This window comes from Caretta caretta, chromosome 3 (assembly GCF_965140235.1).
Source record: "Caretta caretta isolate rCarCar2 chromosome 3, rCarCar1.hap1, whole genome shotgun sequence".
Lineage (NCBI taxonomy): Eukaryota > Metazoa > Chordata > Testudines > Cheloniidae > Caretta > Caretta caretta.
In genome coordinates, this window is record NC_134208.1 from 141,459,573 (window position 1) to 141,483,633 (window position 24,061).

General features: G+C 44.9%; 1 protein-coding gene across 4 annotated transcripts; it reads left to right on the forward strand.

The window, feature by feature from the left end:
* The first annotated feature begins 9,373 nt into the window (after positions 1-9,373).
* On the forward strand, positions 9,374-17,328 carry ZBTB18 (zinc finger and BTB domain containing 18). Of its 4 annotated transcripts, XM_075126961.1 has the most exons (3): positions 9,458-9,475; positions 11,658-11,741; positions 13,733-17,328. In XM_075126961.1, exons 2-3 carry the CDS (start codon positions 11,729-11,731, stop codon positions 15,313-15,315), a joined length of 1,596 nt encoding a protein of 531 aa, XP_074983062.1. In that variant the 5' UTR covers positions 9,458-9,475; positions 11,658-11,728; the 3' UTR covers positions 15,316-17,328. The 4 variants fall into 4 exon arrangements, with proteins under 4 accessions (XP_074983064.1, XP_074983063.1, XP_074983062.1 ...); XM_075126963.1 differs by lacking the exons at positions 9,458-9,475; positions 11,658-11,741 and adding an exon at positions 9,374-9,424; XM_075126962.1 differs by lacking the exon at positions 11,658-11,741 and having other exon boundaries at positions 9,379-9,475.
* Positions 17,329-24,061: the final 6,733 nt, after the last annotated feature.

The following is a 24,061-nucleotide window of genomic DNA, read 5'->3' on the forward strand; positions in this document are numbered from 1 at the left end:
CGTAATAGGAGATTTGTGAGGAGCTGGAACAGGGGCTGCAGCCTGGCGCAGTCCAAATATACGTGCGCCAGGGTTTCCCTCACTCCACAAAAGGGACAAGTATCTGGGACGGGGGTGAACCGCACCAAGTACGTGCCTGTGCTCACAGCTCCATGAAGGAGCCGCCAACTGATGTCCCTGACGGGCCTTGGAACCAAGGTGGAATATAGGCTGGCCCACCGGGGCTGCTCACCCTCCAAAGGTGGCAGAAGGTCTCGCCACTTTGTGTCGGGGCGGGACACTAGGGTGAGGAGCACGAGCGTGTACAGATGTTTCCTTGGCGCGGTTTGGAAGCGTACCGGCTGCAGTTCATGCAGCCGGCTCGCAGTGAAGGGGTGAGGGGATCGATTGGGTTTGCGGGGTAGGGGTCCAATTAAAAGGTCCGGCGGGCCTGGGGTAGAGGGTGGGCGGGGCATGCCCTCAAGCAGGACCCGGTCGAGGTAAGCTCGAGCAGCGGGCGGCAAAGCGGCCTTCGCCTCCTGAAGTACGCGCCGGGGGGTGCGAGGTCTGAAGAGCCCCATGTGCCGGGCGAGTGTCAGGAGATCCAGCCAGTCTCCCTGGTCATAGTCCAGGAGGTCTCCGACTCTCGTGACTTCTGCCAGGATCAAGCTCTGGCGCACCGAGCGGGACTCCGCCATCTGCACACGGAGCTGGGGGTTGTGTAGCAGGGGCTCCGCGAGGAGATCTACCCCTTCGGTGGCCGCCATGGACCTGGTCATTAAAAACAGTTTCCAAGTCCGGAGAAGGTCCTGGTAGAAGACCGGCAGCCCCGAGAGGTCTCGCAGAAGACCTCCCGGACGGAGATAAAAGCTGCCGGTCATATCGGAGCCCTCGGATGTGGCGCAGGATGGCATGCGCCAGTGTGCTCCACGCCGAACTGCCTGCACCATAGAGGAGCCTCTGTAGGGCCTGGAGGCGGAAGACATGGACCTGAGTGTGTAGACACTTCAGGCCCTGTCCTCCTTCCTTCAGGGGTAGATGAAGAACCCCTACAGGGGCCCAGTGCATTCCTGACCAAAAGAACCCCAGAATCGATGTCCAGAGGTTGGTCAGGAAACTTGGGGCTGGGACCAGGGTGTTGAGCCGGTAACAGAGCATGGACAGGACTAGTTGATTAAGCACCAGCGCTCTCCCTCGGAGGGAGAGACATCGGAGTAGTCCCGTCCATTGCCGGAGCTGCTCTATCACCCCGCCCTCTAAATTTTCCCAGTTTTCCGGCGGAAAGGGATGCGTGGCAGAAAGGTAAACACCGAGGTAGAGCAGCGGACCCGCGCTCCACCGGATGGTCTGAAGAGCGGGTGGGAGGGAGCTCGCCTGCCACCAGTCTCCTACTGCCAAGCCAGAGCTCTTGACCCAGTTGACCCGGGTGGATGAGGCTGCCGAATAGATGGCCTGGCAAGCCTCTACCCGCGCCAAGTCGCCGAGGTCCTGGATCACGAGGAGCACGTCATCAGCATACGCCGACAGGACCAGCTGCAGCTCCGGCTCCCGCAGCACCAACCCTGTCAACCTCCTGTGGAGGAGACAGAGGAAGGGCTCGGTTGCCAGAGCGTACAGCTGGCCCAAGAGGGGGCACCCCTGCTGTACTCCTTGCCCGAAGCTGACCAGTTCGGTCAGGGTCCAGTTGAGCTTAACCAGACACTCTGAGGAAGCGTACAGCACCCGGAGAAAACCCACAAACTGGGGTCCGAAGCCAAACGCCTGCAGAGTGCTCAGGAGGTACCCGTGGTCCACCCTATCGAACGCCTTCTCCTTATCTAGGGACAGGAGGGCGAACGACAGACCATCTCTACTCCCGAGTTCCAAAAGATCCCGAACCATAAATAGGTTATCAAAGATACTGAGTCCGGGACGGTGTAGGTCTGGTCTGGGTGGATCACATCCGCCAGCACAGACCCTAGCCGCAGCGAGATTGCTTTCGCTACGATTTTGTAGTCCATGCTGAGGAGCAAGACGGGACGCCAGTTTCGTAAATCGCGGAGGTCCCCCTTCTTTGGCAATAAGGCGAGCACAGCTCGCCTGCAAGAAAGAGAGAGGACCCCACCCTGTAGAGACTCGGCCCAGACGGTGACGAGGTCTGGGCTGAGGACATCCCAAAACACGCAGTAGAACTCCACGGTCAGCCCGTCCATGCCTGGAGACTTATTAGTGGGCATACGACGGAGGGCTTCCGAGAACTCGGCCAGAGTGAGAGGCAACTCTAGCCGGTCTCGGTTGCTCGCGCTGACCGTAGGGAGCTCCTCCCAAAGCACTCTGCAAGCGCTAGGGTCGGTCGGATCCGGGGAGAAAAGACTTGCGTAGAAGGCTTGGGCCCTCCCGCACATCTCCGCCGGTTCCGTGAGGGGGTGCCGTCTTCTGCCAGGAGGCAGGTGACGTGTTTCTTGGCCCCCCTCGTTTTCTCCAGGGCACAGCCGCAATCCATCTCCCGAAGGGGGCGGATGCAGGATCGAACAAAGGCGCCTTGGGCCCGATCGTCCTCGAGGGCCCGGAGCTCCTCCCGCTTCTCCCAGCACGCTCCGCAAAGGAGCGGGTCTTCGGGGCTGGTGGCCAGACACCTCTGCAGATCTAAGACCTCCCGTTCCAACTGCTCTATCGCCACATTTCTCCGTCAGCTGGTGCCCCGGGTGTAGTTGCAGGAGAAAAGCCTGGCGCGCACCTTCCCCAGGTCCCACCATTGCCGCGCCGAGGGAAAGGCATGCCGCTGCCCTCGCCAGGCCAGCCAGAATTCCCGGAAGGACGTCACGAAGCCCTCATCCTCCAACAGGCTGTTGTTAAAATGCCAGTAGGCCGGCCCTGGCCTCTCCGTACAGAGGGAGGCTGTCACGGTGGCTAGGTGATGGTCAGAAAATGGGGCCAGCCGAATGCTGGAGGAGTGGGCTCGTGAGAGATGGAAGTGTGATAAATAAATGTGGTCCAACCAGGAGTGGCTCGACCGATGGGCTTCCACCTGGACAAAGGTGAACGTGGAAGTGTCATCCGGGTGGTGGTCGTGCCAGATGTCCACTAGGGAGTGATGTTCAACTATCTCCCAGAGGGTGTCTGCAGTGGCCGGGCTCTGCTCGGTCCCCGAGCGGTCTTGCTTCTCGAGGGTGGTATTAAAATCCCCTCCCAGGACCAGGCACTCGTGAGAATCTAAGGTGCCAAGGAAAGTGGACGCCTGCTGATAGAATTGCAGCCGCTCCGGGCCCGATGTCGGGGCATAGACGTTAACGAGGTTAACCATGAGCCCCTCTATATGGACGCGGAGATGCAGCAGGCGACCTGGTACGGCCTCGGCGACCCCTAGTACCTCGGGCCATAGGTCGGGGGAGAACAGGGTCGCCACTCCAGCCTGCCGAATCGTGGAATGGCTAAAGTAGACCCTGTCCCCCCACTCCAGCCATCAACTGTCTTCAGCGGTCAGATCTGTATGGGTCTCCTGCAGGAAAATCACAGAGTACCCTCCCTCCCGAAGGAAGGAGAGCACCTGGGACCTGCGGAAAGCCATCCTACAACCCCGGGTGTTCAACGTTGCGATGGTGAGAGGTGTCATGGGGGAGGCCGGGGGGGATCCTCACTGGCAGGGACGCTCGCATCCCCCAGCGGGCCACGCAACAGTCCTTGACCCATCCCGTAGGTGAGTAATTGGTCATGGAAGACGCGGACCCGCCAGTAGGCCGTGGCATCCTGCTTCCCCATCCCTTTACCTTCCCCCATGAGGGTCCTTGTGGCCCAGAGGATTTGAAAAAAATCCCCCCATCGCTGGAGAGCAAGCTGTACCTTGTTGTGGGAGCCACAGACATCCTCTAAAAACTTCCGCAGCTCTCCTTGCAGCTCATTGGGGGGGTGGGGTTACAGTTTCCTGGTTGTTCCCCGTTGGTGCCCTTGGTGCAGCCCCGTGGTCCACTAAAACGGACAAGGAAGGTGTGGACCCCCGACGGGGTGCCTTCTAGGCCCGCCTCAAGCTCTGGGGCGATAGGGGGCGGTGGAGGGAAGATAGCAGCTCCTAATGAGTTGGGGCAGGAGAACACAAAGGCCGCTCCCTGGGGGTCATCAGTTGGGAAAGGGAAGGAGACAGCCCCGGTGGTGGCAATGACATTGTAGGAGGTAAACTGGATAGGGGTAGGGGCAGGGGCAGAGGCAAGGTTCTGGGTTTTGGGAGGCAAGCAGCTGGATGGTGGCGCCTCCCGATCAGACTCTAGGGTTAAGGGGATGGGTAGGGAGCTTTCAGTGATACCGGGCGCGGGCTCTATGGTGGATTTAGCAGCCACAGCATCAGGAGGTGGATTATCTTCTTTTGGGCCCACGCCTGGGAAGGAAATCGATTGCTCTGCATCAACGGGGGGTACCCCTGGCAACTCGTGTCCCGGCCGCGTGGCGCCGGCTGTCACCTGAGCAGGCTCGGTGGTCGTCAGCAGAGCGCCATCAGCGGCCGGGTCGATGGAGAAGTCCAGGGGCTCTTCGGAGGTGGGAGCAGAAGCAGCAGTTAGGGGGAGGGAGCATGGGGAAAAGAGGGGTGGAGTGAGGTCGCCCAAATCGAGGTTTGCTAGCAAAAGGTCGTCCTCCCCCTGGGCGACCGGGGTCAGATCTACAGCATCGATCTCCTTGAACATGGAGGAGAGGACACTTTCTGTCGCCCCGGGGTTCTCCCCGCTGGCACCCGCCACGACGGTTGCCTCGGGGTTCATGGGGGCTTCGGGTAGTGTCAGGACAGAAGGGGCTTCCTTGAGGGTCTCGGAGGGAAGGGTCTCCCATGGAGGGGTGACACTACCTTCCAGTGCTACCACATCTTTCCCGGCTGACACCTGTGGATGGGACGCACTCGTGGGCAAAGCGGAAGGTTCGGCATCGGTGCCCCCCTTCCTGGTCTTCCGGGGGGCCTCCGCCTCGGGTAGATGAGGCGGAGCTCGAGCCTTCTGCTTGCCTCGCTTCCCCTGGACTAGGGCCCAGCCCTCCATGGCATCATCTGGGGGCTGGTTAGCAGGGGTCGTGTCAGGGGGTAAAGGCGATGGCTCAGGGACTTGGGGGGGGACGGTGGGGCGGCATAAAGGAGGGAGGATTCTCCCTGGGGCAGGCTCTCTCCCATGCCTGGTGGTATCTCTGCCACACCCTCCTCCATAGGCCCCGCCATATTGTCAGCAGCGAGGGCGGGGCTCTCCCGCTCATCTGGGCGTTGTAGGGGAGGTGCCCCTTGGGCCTGAGCGGGAGAAATGGTGGTCCGAATAGGAGGGGGGGGCGGGTTCGGGTATCAGGCGGCCAGGGGCGTCGGCAATGACAGGACCGATGTCTTGCTGGGTCTCAGGGATCTCAGGTGCCCCTCCTTGCCGGGCTAAGGGGCAGTCCCTCCGGACATGCCCTGACGCTTGGCAGAGGTAGCACCGGGCTTCCCCCGTGGAGAAATACACCCGGTAACGGGCCCCCTGATGGGGGACTAGGAAGGACCCCTCGAGCGCCTCTCTGTCACACGCCGCCGACGGCAGTAGAAGCTGCACTTGCCGGCGGGAGGAAAAGATGTGACAGAGGGTGGGGTCCTTGCAGCCCAACGGGAAAGGGCTGATGACAGAAACAGGTTTCTCCAGGGTGGAAAGGGCGGGTAACAGGGCAGCATTGGGGAGAAAAGGAGGGACAGAGGTCAGGACCAGGCGGACGCCCAGGTCCTCTAGCGGCTCTAGGGGGACAAACACCCCCCCATCGCCAGGCCCCTCTCCACTGCTTCCTGGGCAGCAGCCTCCAATGCTAAGAAGAAGACAACCTTCCCGTACATTTTGGAAGGTTGTCTCCCCTCACCCTCACCAATGCCTGCACGTACGTCTCCACGTGGGGCAAGGCAGGCACCAGGAGGCATCGGACTCCGTGCTTCCTTGTCATGGTGGAAAAGGGGCCCCAGCCACTATTGATGGTGGCGGAGGTGGTGGGCGGGAGAGATGACGAGGCGGCAGGCAGGGGGGCTGCTGCCACCCGGGCATATGTCCTGGGGGCTGAGGGAGGGACATCCGCAGAGCTGGTGGAGGGGACAGCGGCGGAGGACACCGTGGTCGGTGGTGGGGCCGCAGCAGTGGGGGTAGCCCCTGGCATGGAGGGCCTGGGGTTTTAGCGGGGCCTTTCCCCTTCTTCTTGCCCTGGCCTTTCCTGCCAGCTGGGGGGCTTCCCTAGAGTCTGGGGAGGCGATGGACATGGCAGCGGTGGATTTCACCCCGGTGTCCTCCATTGCCGATGCCCCAGCAGAGGTGGTGGCAGATGATTGACAGGAGTTGGGGTCAGGTAGAAAGGGACAAGCTGTGGGGTGGACAATTTGGGGGGGGCCACATGAACCACCGTATGCTTGTCCAGAGAGTCCTGTTTGGTTGGCTGGTGCTTCTGGCCCATGCGGTGGAATCAGGGCGAGCAGCTAAGTCCAGAGGCAGATGTTAGACAGCCAGCAAAGATGGTGGAGGAGGCAGTTGTGAAGATGGTAGCGTGGGGGTTGAGAGGACACAGATGGATCGGGGGCAGCTCCGTGCCACACCCCCTGTGTTCCTACAAACACAGTTAAGACACAGTCAAGGCCTCCCCCAACACGAGAGCACAGTTTGAAAGTTACTCAATCCCAGGCCCCATCCACGGTGATTTGTAGATTCCTCGGGCAGTGTTCCTCTGGTAGATGGCTTTTTCTCTGTCTGTTCCAGGAGGCACTCTAGACAGCTGCATTCCACAGGGCCCTGGGCTGGAACCTGGAGTAGAGGGCGGGCCCGGGTTCCCGGGTTCCCCCCAAATCCTCCCAACTCCTGGTCAGGCATAGGAGGAGTCGACCTGGACTGTGAATTCAGATAAACGGCCAAGCTGAGGGCTGCCGTGAAGCTCCAAGGCGAGCAAATCCACCAATAAACGCAAGACCCACCAAGGTAGAGCGGGAACTTTGTCACAATATATAATATAAAAATAAATGTAAATCCATTTTAGCAAATGCTTTTGAAATTAGTTACTAAGTGTTATTTAAATTAGTTTTAAGGGTTATATGAATTAGGTGAGAGTGCAGGCTTGGCAAACAAATTTTGGAAAGGCATTCCAGACATAGGAGACAGGCACAAATTTTTGTCAAGAGAAGATGAAAGCGTGTCCGAGAGGAATTGATGGGGTGAGGTGAGGGGGAAGAGACTAAGTTTGAGCTGTTGGGCCTTGAAGACAGGGATGCAATGCATAACACAATGTGGAGTCCGTGGCATGATTCAAAAAAGGGACAAGTTACATAGTTGAAACAATAAGAAAGTAAGATTTTGGTGGCAGTAGTTCGGATGGGCTGGAAGGGTTTGAAAATAGTATAAAAAAAGCCAAGGAGTCTGCAGTAGTCAAGATGGAAGGTAAGATGTGTATGAGCAATCTGCCCACAAGAACTTAAAGAATAGGGTGGATTTTTGTAATGGTTGTGGAGGAAAGAGAAACAGGATTATTACAAGATGGGCACCTGGGCTCCAGATGCTACATAGTATGCAAAGTGATGCTGTCAAATAAGCTAGCCAAAATAGGACCTTGGTGTACTTTTTTTTAATGCTGTAACTTAGTGAAGTGTGCTTTCCAGATGAAATAATTATACAAAAATGTATATAAAAAGAGATATTTTCATTCCATTTTGGATTCACATAATATAGCTGTTTTCCTTTTGATTCTTGTTCTATTGTTACTTTTGTGCACTTTTTTCTCTACATAAATTCATACTGGAGTTATATGCTATCTTTTAACCTGAAATTGGTGGGGAAAAAATCATACACACACACACACACACCGCAAACTACTCCTTTGCTAAATTGCACAGAAAATGCCATATGAGATCATCCTACACATAGTGAGGGTTTATGGTGAATATGTGATAACAGGCCCACAGTTATGGTAGTCTTGGTGATTTCCAGCTTGTCAACTGACCCGTGTTTACCAAAGTCCTCAGCTCTTCAAGTCTGGCCCCTGCTGCCTTTGATTGTTATATATTACATATTCTAATCCACCACAAAGTTGTGTGGAGCTGTCACACCAAGCCTTGTCCTTGTTGCTGCGGCCCAACAGCAGGCCTGCAGTCCCTACACCCACATTGTTTTCACTCCCCATTGAGTCTGGACCCCACCAAAGCATACACTTTGCCAGTGCATTATCAACTGTTTGCTTAAACAATAGTAGAATTCTGGAGACTGGAAATCCTGAGTTCTGTCCCTGGGTCCGGAAAGAAAGTTTGATCAAACAGAGGTAGGATAACCCAGGCACACAGAGTTGGTATATTCTGTCTCAAAGGCAACTTGGCTGAGTAAGAAGAGGTCTGTTACACTACAGACTTGGGTTCAATTCCAAGTTCTGCCTTAAGTGACCTTGGCCAATCTCTTGTATAATGTATTTATAAAGTGTGATAGGCTAATACTTGACAGCCTTTTAAGTTAAGGTATAAGGCTTTGGTCAGTAACGTGGGCTATAAGGTACATGGAAACATGACTATCAATTAGGAGAGGAGGGACCAGAATTTATGCGCTCCTAGCTCAGTGCACATCCCCCTAGGTTACAGGATATTTGGATGGGCAACTCCCGGGAGGTACGTATTGGTGGCTCTGTCCCACTGGGGGGGAGGCAGGCCCCATCCCTTGCTGCTGCTCTGAGACGCTCCCATCCAGCCAGGGTGCTGGGAGCAGCCACGGTGCAGGGGGGTGGTGCAGACCAGACAGGCACCTTGTCCCACAGGCGGAGGGTTACATTGGGGCAGGTCCATGAACTGCCCCTGGCCTTGCCCCGATCTAGAAACCACCCTCCAGTCCTACACTGTCCCACAGTGCATCACGCCTGGTCCAGCTCCTTCAGCTCGCTCAGCCCCAGAGTGAGGCGCGGAGTGGGGGGAGGGGGACAGCGCTGAAAATGAAGTTCAGCCCCCTCCTGGCACGAACAACCCCGCCCCATCTCTCGCTCCACCCCTTCCCTGCGCGCAGGGAACCACCCTTCCTTCCGCCTTTGCGCCGAGAGCCCCGCCCTCTTCCTTCTGATTGGTCAGAGGTGAAGGCCTTTCTTCTTCCTTCACTGGGCGGCAGGCCTTGTCTGTCAACACCTCTTTGCCTCTCTGATTGGAGGAGGAGGCGGAGTGGGCAGGCTAGCCTGTCAGTCAGTAACGGAGAGGGAGGGGTGGGGAACATCTGGGTGCTGCAGCCCTGGCCCGTCTGTGCCGCCGCCGCCGTGCGTGCGCCCGGCTCCCCCCATTCCCCGACCCCCCCGCCCGGCTGGCTCCGGGCTCCGCGCTGCCTCTGGCCGCTGGTGCCATGGGGAGCCCCTGAGCGTGGGGCCCGCTTCGCTCCGCCGGCTGCCCCGCTCCTCAGCTGCCAGCGGGCGGGGGGGGGGGGTAGCGGGCGGCGCAGCCGGGGGGCGGGGAGCCGGGCGGGGGGAGGACGAGAGCCCGAAGCAGCAAGTGAGTGAAGAGGCGCCGGGAGCCCGGGGACTTAGGGCCGCTCCGGAGTGTGTGAGTCCCGCTCTCCTCCCCCCCGCCCCCGCTGCTGTAAATGGGCGGTCCCAAGTTGAAGTGTGGGGGGGGGGGTAGGGAGTGACATGGGGGCAGGCGGTGCAGCGGGGCAAGTGGTGGGGCTGGGGACACCGGGGATGGGGACAGGTGGTGCAGTGGGGCTAAGAGGCGCTGAGGCTGGGGGGCAGGCGGTGCGGTGGGGCTGGGCTGGGGGGCGCTGGGGTTGGGGATAGGTGGGGCGGGGCTGGGCTGGGGGGCGCTGGGGTTGCGGATAGGTGGTGCTGGGGGGCGGTGGGGATGGGGGCAGGTGGTGCTGGGTGGCGCTGGGATGGGCTGGGGGCAGGCGGTGCAACGAGAAACGAGTCCCTTGTGTGTGCTAGGAGCAGAGTTAGTTGATGTCCCTGGGCTGTGGGGTGTCCGCGCAGCTGTACAGAGGGGGGAGCGCAGCAGCCCCACGCAACAGACTTGCTGCTCAGCGCTTCTGGTTACTTTTGTTTTGTTGCTGCTGCTGTGACCTAAGTCTGTTTTTCCTGCACGTTTGGCTGCTTCCTTTCCTCGGCTCTGAGCGCTGCCACTGCTTCTGTTTTTTGTCTCTTTGCTTTGTATGTCCTGTTTTAGCCAGTGCACATTATACATGTACACACAAGGGAGCAGAGTGAGTTAGAGGTGCTTTTATCTGCGACCTTTTGCAGCACTTTCTGAGAAGCAGGGGGGAAATACTTTCTATAAATAATACAGTGACAGATTCTCCCCTAGCCCTTGGTAACTGACTGGTCCTAGTATTGTATAGTAACCGGGGAGGTGCTGTAATTAGTTGGAGCTGGTGAGGGGAAGATGTGGTGAAGCACTGCTGAGAAGTTGATTTCATGAGCATCTTATCTTGAGTCTGGTTCATGTGATAAAGAAAGTTAGGCTGACGACTTGCTCTGTCCTGTTTGACTTCTTTGATTTTGATGATTGATTACCACATCCCATTTTAGATCTCCACATGGTAATTCATGACCTAAGACCATTGCTTTTTCTGTCTGATAGGAGGCCACAGTCTTTCCTCCCACCCCTTTGAATGTGTGTGTATGCAGAGATGCATTTGACATTCACAGATGTCAGCACAGTGAACACAGCACAAGTGTGTCCAGCTTAGGTTGCAGGACTATTTTGTCAGCCTTTCAAAACATCAGAACTGAACTTAAGAGCTTTTTACAACAAATGTATTAAACATATATTTGACAACTTCACAAGAATATTACAAAGTAGACTATAAAAGGTTTTGGAATGGGGCAGAGGGGAGATAGGATACTTCCTAGGTCAGAAAAGGTAAGATCACATTTCCAGGTACAAAATGCACAACAGTTCAATTAAAGCTATTTCCTGCATTCCTGATCTTTAATTTTATTTCACTGTTATGAAATAATGTAGTCTTAGGGGTTTCTCAAAGAAAAGTCCAACTTCAGTGTTGCGTGCTATTTATGCATCAGAATAATAATGACAGTCCAAGGAAACATACAGAGATGATCTATAAGCAGTGGCTAAACATGAGTAAAATAATGCTTTAGTAAGGCTGACAGCCTCTGTCATGGCATATATTTAGATTGTTAGGTTACTATCTCTGCTGTTTACCCCTTCCCCCCAAAAAAATGTTAAAGGTACTGATGTTGAAGTGGTGGACTGTAAGTTGAGTTAAATAGATTTAGTTAAAAATGTCATCTTTGTAACTAAACCTCTGGGTTCAATAAAAAATGAATCAGTATGGATTTCCTGGATAGCCTTGTAGCTTGAGTATGCTGTCAATATATAAAGCAGTCCACCATCTTTAGACAGAAGTGTTGCTATCCCATAAATACAGTAGAGCCCCATATGTTTAGGATTTTCATTTTTTTTTGTGTGTTAGAAAGTTTGAAAAAAAGAGACTTTGAAGTATTTTGTTTATACTAACAGAAGAGAAAAGTTCTCCTAAGAAAAAGCTGGTGGCAGGAGTGTAGAGGAGTAGCATATGGCATTAAAAGGAGCACAGCTGGAGGTAGCATTTCCATCTGAACATGATGTCAGAGCAGCTGACAGCCTGCCATCCTTCAGCCTTTTATTCTAACACACAGACAGGGAGTTAGTGTGTGCAGATCTGTGTGTGGAGAAGGTATCTCATTCCTCTCTAACATCATCTCCACTTTGCATCTGTCTCTCTTAGTCTGCTTTTTTTCCACCGATCTAACAGACCTGGAGCCAGCAAGACTCAGAGGAAAGGACTTAATCAGGTTTATGTGTACTAAAGGTAGGAGTAGTAATAGATTAGATACAGCATATTTCTGTTTTGATGTGTTTATTTAATTTCAGAAAAATCACATTACTTTTCTAACCAAGTTTAGGGATAATATATGAAATTGAGTATTAAATGGGTAAGTGTACTTTCTGCAGTTGAAAAGCTTAGGCTGTAGCATGAGAGTATGTGTTCCTGTGCATGTTATGAGAAGAAACTTATATATATATAATTATAATTTTAGAGCATTGAGGTAACAAGTTCGCTCATTATTTCTGACCAAAATTGAGAAGATTTTAGTTGCAGTCAGTGAGGGTTCTGGTTTCTATTTTGTATTATTTTCTAAGGGTGATAAAGCAAAAATATGTTTTGGAATGAAATATGAAAAGGTATATAAAAATAATTCCAGTTTAAATGTTTTGTGAATTCTACCATTAAACTTCATGTTTAAAGATCCAGCAACCTAGAACTACAAAAGCATACAGCTGTACTGTCTGAAAGATAGAAATCAGTTGTGTGTTTCAAAACTTTTGTCCCCAGGAGAATAGCTTGACTGGTTTCCTCTTTTCTTTCTCAGATGCATATTTGAGATCTTTTATTTCAGCATAACAACAATTATTTGAGGGAGTTTTTGTGTTCGCGACTAATTTAGAACTTGTAGATTTGAGCTGCCTGAATTGGCCAGACAGCTGTAATCGCACTCCTCTATTCTTAATCTCTTTATCTGGGCAGCAGCTGCCATATGGCCACAGTCAGCTGGATCAGATGTTTATAAGCTTCCTTCTTCGTCCCTCTCTGTCCTTTCAGCCTCCTAATTTGATCACAGCTACCTTGTGAGCTGCCCTCCAATCTTTATTTTTAGCCCTCTTAAGGATTAGGATTGATGTTGGCTGTGGGGCACTTAAAGTGATTGTATTGTAAATCTTCTTGCTTTATTCTAGCAATGGTATTTTACAGAATATATTTCAGGTTGGGTTATAAATTTTAATACATCTTGGATTGTGAGGGATAATTATTTTTCAGTAATACATGCCAACCCCAAAATGCACAATCTGTGTTTAAATGGTTTCATAGAACTTTGCTTTTAGTCACAGAAGAGGGGGAATAGGTTAGCCTTTTTTTTTTTAAGTTGAAATTTTACATGCTAGCTGAGTTCTGACTCTTGCACTTCCTTGATTTTCTCCTCAAGGAAGGTGAGTAGGAAAACAATGCCTTTGGAAGAATAGTATCTGGAATAATTGACACAGCCATGCTGAAATACTTTCTTTTAGTTTGGTATTGCAAACTGTCGGGAAAAAGCATCTTTAAAAAGCCTCTCTCTGCAAAGAAGAAAAGTCTTCTTGTATAATCAACATTTGTTTTCATTTTAGTCTATAGCTTTCTTCAGGAGTTTTACCCATTAATATAAAATATTTTGCTCTCATATTGCTTGGGGAAAGTATGTCAACATAAGTGTGATAATTTTTTGTTCTTTAAATTTCTAAAATCTTTGCTTTTGCTGTCTGTTTGGGATCCCTTATGTATATTATACCTGTAGATTTTAAGGTAGTAACATCTGTCTTCACGCAGTAAGCTTCTTTGTGGTTGTTACAATTTGACTTTGTAGAGAAAGTTGTTTAATTCTCAAAATACACTTTTTTCTTTGTGAAAATCCAACTTTTAAACCTACAGTATTTTGAGTCTATATTAAATCTACTGTTTTAAGTAGCTTAAAAAGGATCACTGAACAGACTTAAGGAACAACAGTGATACTTTGAAAAATAATTAGTGGTTGCTTTACCTACACTCTTATCAAAAGCATTTGTGGTCTGCTGTAGTCTAGTCATAAAAATAACTTTAGTGTGTTTTGTGGGGGGTTAATCATTTTGTATGTTTATTAGTTGCGGCATGGTTGTCACTTGACTAAAATCCAGGGAATTAAATAATAGTTTCTAGAGCATAATTTGTACTTGTAGGTTTGCTATATTTCTACCCATATTTAATTAAAAAAATCTTTTTGCTTATAGGTTATGAAGACAATATGGAGTTTCCTGATCATAGCAGACATTTGCTACAGTGTCTGAGTGAGCAGAGACATCAGGGTTTTCTTTGTGACTGCACAGTCCTGGTAGGAGATGCCCAGTTCCGAGCTCATAGAGCTGTACTGGCTTCATGCAGCATGTATTTCCACCTCTTTTACAAGGACCAGCTGGACAAAAGGGACATTGTTCATTTGAACAGCGACATTGTTACAGCCCCAGCTTTCGCTCTCCTGCTTGAATTCATGTATGAAGGGAAACTCCAGTTCAAAGACTTGCCCATTGAAGACGTGCTAGCAGCTGCCAGTTATCTCCACATGTATGACATTGTCAAAGTCTGCAAAAAGAAGCTGAAAGAAAAAGCCACCACAGAAGCAGACAGTACAAAGAAGGAAGAAGATGCCTCAAGTTGTTCGGACAAAGTGGAGAGTCTCTCCGATGGCAGCAGCCACATAGCAGGGGATTTACCCAGTGATGAAGATGAAGGAGAAGATGAAAAATTGAACATCCTGCCTAGCAAAAGGGACTTGGCGGCTGAGCCTGGGAACATGTGGATGAGATTGCCCTCAGACTCAGCAGGCATTCCCCAGACTGGCGGAGAGGCAGAGACACACGCAACAGCAGCTGGAAAAACAGTAGCCAGCCCCTGCAGCTCAACAGAGTCTTTGTCCCAGAGGTCTGTCACCTCCATGAGGGATTCAGCAGATGTTGACTGTGTGCTGGACCTGTCTGTCAAGTCCAGCCTTTCAGGAGTAGAAAATCTGAACAGTTCTTATTTCTCTTCACAGGACATGCTTAGAAACAACTTGGTTCAGGTGAAGGTGGAGAAAGAGGCTTCCTGTGATGAAAGTGATGTTGGCACTAATGACTATGACATGGAACATAGCACTGTGAAAGAAAGTGTGAGCACTAATAACAGGGTACATTATGAGCCAGCCCACCTGGCTCCAATGAGGGAAGATTCTGTTTTAAGGGAGCTAGATAGAGAGGACAAAGCAAGCGATGATGAAATGATAACTCCTGAGAATGAGAGAGTCCAGGTGGAAGGAAACATGGACAGCAGTTTGCTCCCTTATGTGTCAAATATACTTAGCCCTGCTGGCCAAATTTTTATGTGTCCTCTCTGCAACAAAGTCTTTCCTAGTCCCCACATTCTGCAGATCCATTTAAGCACGCACTTTCGAGAGCAGGATGGGATCCGCAGCAAGCCTGCTACTGATGTCAATGTCCCGACCTGTTCCTTGTGTGGTAAGACTTTTTCTTGCATGTACACCTTGAAACGTCATGAGAGGACTCATTCAGGTGAAAAGCCCTACACTTGCACCCAGTGTGGGAAAAGCTTCCAGTATTCCCACAACCTGAGCCGCCATGCTGTGGTTCACACCCGGGAGAAGCCACATGCTTGTAAGTGGTGTGAACGCAGGTTCACGCAGTCTGGAGACCTTTACAGACACATTCGGAAGTTTCACTGTGAGTTGGTGAACTCGTTGTCTGTCAAAAGTGAAGCACTGAGCTTACCTACTGTCAGAGACTGGACCTTAGAAGATAGCTCGCAAGAACTTTGGAAATAATTTTTTATATATATAAATAATATATATATAAATATCTATATAGTTGTGGTACAGTCTAAAAGCAATCTTGTTTCCTTGATCTGAAAGTTTGGCTATTAGCTTGTTTTTGCACTTTAAGGCAGCATGAACATTTCACTAATTTAGCACTCTGAGAAAATGAACTTTAGAAGTAATATGACAAAATAATAAACTACAGAGGATTTCCCCCCCCCTCTCTTTTTGGAATATAAGCCAGTAAATACTTTGCTGTTAAGGGAAATCTCAAATTGTAAAAAGATTTTTATATTGCTTTATTCTCTTCCACCCCTCAAACACTGCATTATTTTAAAACCCAAATGTTTTTCATTATTTTTAAAATATGAATGTAGAAATCCCCTTCAGTTTTATTAGTTCCTTTACATTTCTAAAATTGTATGAGTTCTTTCTAGCTGTTGGAAACCTGAATGCTTTTAGACCCAAATGGAAAATTTCTGAAATGCTGGATTATCTATTTTTAAACAAGCAGTTGACTTAAAACTTATTACGGCAACTTCTGGATTTCTGACAGTTCCCACTGGAAAAAATAATTCTGAAAGTACACTGGGATCACTGGGAGTCTGTGCAGTCTGTGAAGGTTTGCTTGGGATGAAAAAGGATATTGCAGCTTCAGCAGTGATGAACTGTGTGTTTAAAAATGTGAATTACCGTTATTGTATACTGTAATTGATTACATGGGTGGGGGGGGGTGGTGGTCAAAGAACTTGGCAGGTTGTGTTGATGCTCTTAGTTGAGTTTTGAAAAGTAAATATTAACGCTACAGAAATGCATGAGTTTCAGTATATTTTTGTCTTTGTTTGCATTGTATAACTTTAATGAGTGAGTTTAAAATTATTTAATTTCCTTAGGAAAAAACACCACTGAAAAAACTGGTGTTGTGGAGAACATAAATGCACTGTTTTTATTTTATATAATTTAAATTTACTTTCCCACTGTCTTTAAGTTGAATAAAACTTAAGCTACAAGTTGATAATTTAGCAACATAAGAAGGAAGATATTAATGTTTACAAACAGGCTTAAAGATTTGCATGTGCTGTGTGCATTTATTAAAAGAAAACCTAATTGCACAAAATCCATGCCAGCTCAAACTTTAGATGCATACATTTACCCAGATGAGCATTTTTAGAATTCCTGCTGCACAAATTAACAATAGGTCATTATTATTCCCTTCTCTCCCCCACCCCCCCACCCCAAAAAGATTCTAGAGACTGAAAAAGCCCCAGGCTGAAAGGACTAGAATGCTTTGATTGACATGGGGAAAGGGGGGGGAGGAGCAGGGTGGTTAGTGGACTATGTGTATCCAAGCAGCAGAGACTGCAGCCTGATGTGTGGTTTTAATGACCAACATACAGGTCAAAAGCATTTTGCACAGTGTTTGTTTTCCTGTCTTGCACTTACAAATAAGGTCTATGGGAGTAGCATGGAAAACGTTTGCTGTTTTTCCTTCTTTTTCTGCTTTTGTTTAAAATTTGATCGCCTTAACTACTGTAAACATAGCCTATTTTTGTGCTTAAGATACTGAATGGAAAACTCCATTGTGTATTGCTGGACTGTTTTGGAAATATTTGGTCAAATGTGTGTTAAGTTGGCTGTACCCTGTAATGGCATTTAAAACAAAACAAAAAAAAAGCTGTGAAAATGGCCTTGGAGCATTATCTTTAGTTACTTGAATAGTTTCTAGGTTTTAAAAATACATTATTTTATTAATTTAGAAAAGACAATCAGTGTCTGAGAAAAATGGACTTTCTCTTGGATTTTTTTTTGTGGTCCTCATGAGTGATTGCTTATTTTCTTTTATTAGTTTCACATTCTTCTTTTGTTCTAAAACTTAGACTGACATCTAGCTTTGACAATCATAGTATGTTTTATTTTCCTGAAGGGGGAATAACTTATAATGCTGTTTAGTTTTGTACTATTGGTGTGTTGGTGAATTTTTAAACTGTGTGCTAACTGCAATAAATTATATGAACTGAGAAATCAATTCCCTTGTCTTTTTTCCCCCTCTTTTAAATTATAACTATGGAGTATTTTTTATATTGTGTAACTTTATTACTTTTGTACAGACTTCTATTGCTAACTGTGTATGGAATATGTTTTCGGTATGCTTTTAAGCACTCTGTTGCTAACATGCATATATATTTACATCTCTCACTTAACATTTAAAAAATTAAATGCTTGTGATTTGAAAGCATTCATCTGTGTGTAGCTCTCTGTCATTCTGCAGAAGGGAAAAATATGTTTTCTTCAGAGACCTGCCTAGAAACATCCTATTAACTTCCTAGGGATCGCTAATGTTTCCTAACACTACAAATCTCTAACAAAACAGAAGTGAGTTTTATTCCTATTTTTTTAAATTTACCCTAAATAAATCTGTCAGATTGTTCTTTAGTATTCAAGTTTCTAATAAAAAAATTAGAGGAGAAAGGAGAAACTTAATTTGAAGCACTGCTTGACTATAAACTGGCCTCCTAGACAATAGAATTATTAGGCATTTAAAATGTCCTGTATTCCAAAATATTGGCTGTACTCCAGTCTACTCTGGGTTACTGAAAGAAAATAGTAATCATTCCTCATCCGCCTGGTCTGTCTCTGTTTCACTTACCTGTACAAACCAGTTTATTTTAAAAATGCCTGGGATAGCTCTGACCCTGAACTATCGATTCTTGTAACAGGGTAGTCCTGAAGTGCGTTTCCAAAGCTGTCCTCTCCTGCTCTGAACAGAACTACGATTGTAAAGTCTAGTGGGAAGGTGAGGGTAGAACTGAGGAGTCTGGAACAGGAAAAGAGGTGAGAATTTGAGAAAAATCTTGTGAAGTAAGAGAAAAGATTCACTAGCACCATCATCTAAACAGGTTTAGCTTCCATATAACTTTGCCCAAGTGATTTTCATAACCTAATATACAGAAATATTTTGTAGATAAATACCTGAGCCGTGCCACTTTCTGCATCCAGAGTAACTTGTACTGCGCTGTAAGGATCTTTCCACAATCATTTTCATTAAATCCCTTATTAAAGTCTCAAGAGCGTTATTGTTCTTTGTGGTCTGTGTATTAATAAAGTGAAGTATTTCAAGCTAATTCCTCATAAATTCTTAATGTTAACATTAGAAACGTAAACAGCTGTTAAATATATACAAAGCCTGCTTAGCAGCAAATTCTTACTACAGTCATAACTTTCAAATGATATCTTAATACTTGGTTAAATAATATCAGAGAGTGGTGAAAGGGAAGGTTAATATTACAGCTATTAGGTTTGAAATCCACATAACTGATTAGCATTAGATGTGGTTTTGGACAAGCTTGCCATATGTTCCCAAGGGCCACGGGATTTTAAGAGCGGAGGATTCACAAATCCAGCAATACTTCATTTAGAGTCTTTGAAAGGGAATTCTTGTCCAATAGGGTAACTTTAATCATAACTTCACCCCTAAAGATAAAAAGACTTGGTAAGAACATGCTTCTTCGTTTTGACTTGTGTGTGTAAATATACAACATGTGCTTAATCATGGCCACTGAATTGCTGCTGCTTGAAAAGAGGAGGCAAGTACACTTGTATCTTTCATCTCCATAGATTTAAAGAAGTGACATCTGAATAGTTTGTAACTATTTTTTTACATGGTCTCTAAATAAATTTTAAGCTTGAGAGAATCTATTCTAGATAGCTTTGGGAGTGTTGCTTACAGAAATCAAAATACTTGTGCACTCATCTATCTGCCTATTATGGTCTAATACTAGTTGATAAACTGAAATTTTTGTCTTTGTATCTATTATGATAGTCTTATAGGTTCAGTAGTCTTTTCTGACCAGTGATGGTCATTGGTATTGAAGAGGGAATGCCTCCGTGATCTAAAACCACACTGGGAGCGTATCACATAATTGCATTTTTAAACCAGTCCCACTGATGGTGAATTGGCTCTTAATTTGACAGCATTAAAACTCTATTGAAAGCTTAGGGCTTCAATTATTACAATGCTAATGTAGCTTAATATGATATATTTGATAAAACAATTTTTAAGTATTGAGAATGTATATTACTCTTACAGGCCTTCTTTTAATGCAAAATTATTTTCACCTGAAACATGTAAACTTAAGATTCACATGGCTCAGAATTTAAAACAAAATACAACTTGTCTTTCAGCAAAGGAATTTGCATTATTTACCCCATTCTATAAAGGGGCAGGGAGAATATCTAACAGATGTTTCACAGTCCTGCTGAACACTGATGTAAGACCATGCATCTTTTCAAAATCTAAATTAACCTTTTATTTGTAACTTAAAATAATATATATATATTAAAGCAGTTTGCCATTCTTTCCAGCAGCTGCACTTGTTAACCTGTTTGGGGAGCATGTTGAGGTTTTCTTTTCTTCATAAACTATCCTATCTGTTTTACCCGTAAGGCTGGATTGATAACGTGATCTGTTAGAAATACTTGGGTTCAGATAACATTTTTTAATTAAAACTAATCCCTTCTATAATAATCATTCAACCATTCTAACTTTTTTAATGGACTCATCAAACCTAACTTTAAAAATAGTATTTCTTTGGTTAGTGTAGAAACCTACCCACAACGCTTTCTGAAAGCTACCTATACTCTGGTATGTCACAGAATTTTTTTTACAACGTTAATGTATAGTGTTGGACACACTTGAATTATATAGTAGATGATTGGATTTTAAAAAATTGCATTTAAGCTCTGCTAATATTGAGAGAATATAAGCTAATTTTTTTTAAACCATTGTAAGTACTCCTCAAGCCTGCAAATGGTCTAAAAATATTGTGTAATATTTTTAAACTGTTTGCATGCTTGATGTGTACAATCTTAGATTCACTTCAAGCCTGTAAAAATAATGTATTACATGATTGATGGAAAATTGTTACAAAATTTTCTAGTGTAGATGAACTCTTCAAATCTGGGGTACAGCTGATTTTTGTGGTTTCATTTTTAGATTTTTAATCCAAAATTTGTGTACATAATTTTTCTGGTTGCAGATATTTAGTGTGGTGTAGTTTATGCCAGTGAATAAATCTATAAATTATGCCAAGTACTTACATAGATGGTAGCTTTAACTTTTGAAATTTTTAAAGCAGCAAACACTAGTGAATTTTTTTTGTAAATAAAGAGAAACCAAAAAACTAATATTTTAGACTTCCCAAGAATGCTTTATCTTAAAAATCACAATTTAATTTTTGCAGCATTTCAACTTTTAATGTCATTTAAATATAGTTTATCTGATTCTTAAAATAATTTTAATTTATGCATGGTAAAGTAGGGTTTTTTCAGAATCCCATTTGTACAAAGTCCTTTGGGTAAAACTAAGGTGGTAATACATTGTCGCCAAATGAAAACAGTCATATGAAAAAATGCTGCATGTTGAACCCTAGAACTAGACACTCATTTGAGTGTAATAAAATCCAGATAAACCTTTTACAGGGTCTTACTGATGACAGATTATGTCTTTTCAGAAAGATTCTTTTATTATTATTGTGGGTTAAAAATGCATTACTGATTTTTTTAAAAATCTAAATATTTTCTAAACTGATAATACAGAAGCATGTCCTACGTCTGTCAAAACCTTGGGGTGTCAAGGAAAGTCAAGTTTGAGACATCTCCGTAAAACAAAGCAGTAATAAGGCAAACTATGGTGTGGGTTTCACTGTCACATAGTGACTGTAAGTACTAAATACATATTTCAAATTACCGGTATGTTTTTCAGAAATAGGAATGGTCTTTCCGCCATGCAGTTTGAGTCGTAGTAGAATTCCGCAATTTGCTTAATTCTAGAGTAGTATCATTCAAATATATTATATGCTGCTAAGTTTAAGAATGATTTTTATTTTACTTTCAATTGTCTTTCATTATAAAACAGCCACATCACTATCAGGAAGTATTAAAATATTGCAGATTTGACACTGAAATTTAATTCTCTGATTCATATATTATATGTTACATTAAGCATTTTTTTTTGGGGGGGGGAGTCAAAAGATGCTCATCTGAGTGAAAAATTTTACAGTAGTCGCACAGATCTTGATGCATCTTCTCTCCATAATAGCAGAGCTTTTATGATTGTGTCAAGTTTTCCATGATAAAACCTTACTTTTTAAGGTTGTGTAATCTGTCCATAACATCTTACTCTGAAATATAGTATATGAAGTCTTGACCTGGAAGTGAAATTTTAAGTCTATTTGGGGTTTTGAGAAGCCTGTGACTGACTGCTGTCCAAAAAAAAAAAAAAAAAAAAAAAAAAAAGCTGGTTAGTTTTTAGAATATTTTAATGTACTCAAGTGGTTTTGTATTTCTTAAATGGAAAGTTTTCATTCTTATTGTATTTTGGTGGGGAAAAATACTTAAAATTAGAAATTTTTGTTTAGAAACATCAGTGCATTTGCATCAAATTGGAGGGGTTTTAGAACACACATTTTGTGCTCGTATGAGACAGCCAGATTGACACGATATTCTGTAATGGTTGCTTGCAGTTGTTGTAGTCCCTGGAGGTAATCTGTGTACTAAAAAGGGGTTTTATGATATGTACAGTACATGCAAAAATATGGATTTAAATCTTTAGAGTCCAGTGCATGAAAACCTTTTTAAATTAGTAAAATATTTTGAGTAAATTATATGGATATCATGACTTCTAGAGAGAATTTTAAAGAAATTGACATGAAGTGTTGTAGAGATACTATAATAGATGCATTAGAATTACGTATAAATGTTAAACAGCTTTGTGCTCACTGTATAATTGATATTTGGGTGAATTAAAAAAAAAATCTTTCACAACTGTCCTAAAAGTGTAGTTTTCAGAATTTCTGTTTACAGTTATTTGAAATATAAAAGCCTTAATTTTAAATTTCTGGCTTTTTTTTCCAATTTGTCTTTCAATTTTAGCACTAAACATACTTTTTTATACATTTTTGGTTTTGATCCCAAATGTGCATTTACACTTTTTTAAATATACACTTATTCTATAAATATGATTTCCTTGGGACTGCTAGAAGTTTATCATGTAAATTAGATGTGATTTATGTATAAATATATTTGCCAGATCATAATGCTTCCTAAGGATTCATGTTAAGATAATTTTGGAAATGCATACTGATATGGAATGTGTAGTTAAAATCTTTATGAAACATTTCATATTTTTAGCTATTTCCCTCTGGTTTATAAAAAGCCCAACCTAGTTGGCATTTTGTATCCAGTATCTTATTTTAATTCCTAGATTTTCAGGCATCACACATACATAACAAAATATTGAAAATACTGTAACCTTATTAATCTTCAGTATTTACAAATGGCTAAACTGACTTTGAGACTTAATATACTAAGTTTCAAACAGGAGGGAATCTTTAGACCATTTTTAAATATCTGGGAGAAATTTATATTCATATGCCCTTACATTAATGTTAGGGGTGTGAATTAGTGCAACAGTAATGTTTAGCTTCCTGGACGGTTAGGCTAAATGCTGGACAGTTAGGCCCATATACCCACAGCAGATGCTGAGTAACTCATTGCAGGTTTCCTTAAGGATTTTCTTAATGCTAGTTTTCACTGCAAATAGATTAATCTCCCTATAAATAATGGATAGTGCTTACAATAGCTACAGGTTTATAAACAATGCATTACATTGCAAAATGTTTTATTAGTTTGGTAGAAAGCAAAATCAGGAAAGGTACTTCCTTATTTTAAGGAATGAAAAGTTCATTAATCTTTTGTGGCTTTTTAAAGGCAAAAATTATATGAAATTATATTTTACTCTTAGGAAATATTGATTGGTAGTCTCAATATTTGAAGTTCTTATCCTGAATTTGTGTCAAAAATGGATGAATTTTAGACATGTTAGTGGGGAGGCCTGTTCAGACCTATCATCAGTAGTTCAAAATGGGACTAAATTAGGAAGTATAAAACTTTGAACCTGCATACTAATTCTAAATATTCCCTTGCATCTTTTTTTGTAGCATGTAATTTGGGGGGTTGGATTTGGGAGGAGAGGGTGGAGTTACTGTATCATGTAGAAATTACTCTATGGCCTTTTTGACACTTCAGCTGAGCATTATTTTATTTGAGTGATGGTTCAAAGCAAGTACTAGAGTGATTTGTGTGTAAACTGAAAGGCTCACTGTCATTTTACAAGTATGGCTTCTAAAGATGAATATCTTGTAGTGAAAAATATGTTAATCGAAAAAATGACAGCGGGTTTGTAGGCATGTCTGTTCTGGAATGATTTAAAATGACTGAAGTGATTCTGCCTGGAAATGAATCAGATAACATTCTGATAATGTACAGTGGTTCAAACCTACAATTGTTAAAATAACCACACTTGTTCACACATAGTAAACAATGAAGATGTATATATTCCTAACCTCCCTCAACTGCAGCACTTATAAATTTTACAAACATCATCGCTGGCTTTAAAAATATTATATTCTGAACTAATTGTACAACTAAAGCTTAGTACAATGGGATCCTTGACTAGGGGCTCCCAGGTGCTACAGTAATACAAATAATTTCTAATAGCACAGTAAATTTAAGGGCTTGATTCTGCAACACTTATTTATGTGGATTGTCAGCATGAGAATGAGAAGAGTTGTAGCATTTGAGACCCAACCGACTTGAGCTGCACTTGTTTAACTAGTAAGATATACATTAAACAAATAGTGCTGTTCTTCATTTCACTTTTCCTCTATTTAAGATACATATTCAGAACTCCCTCCAT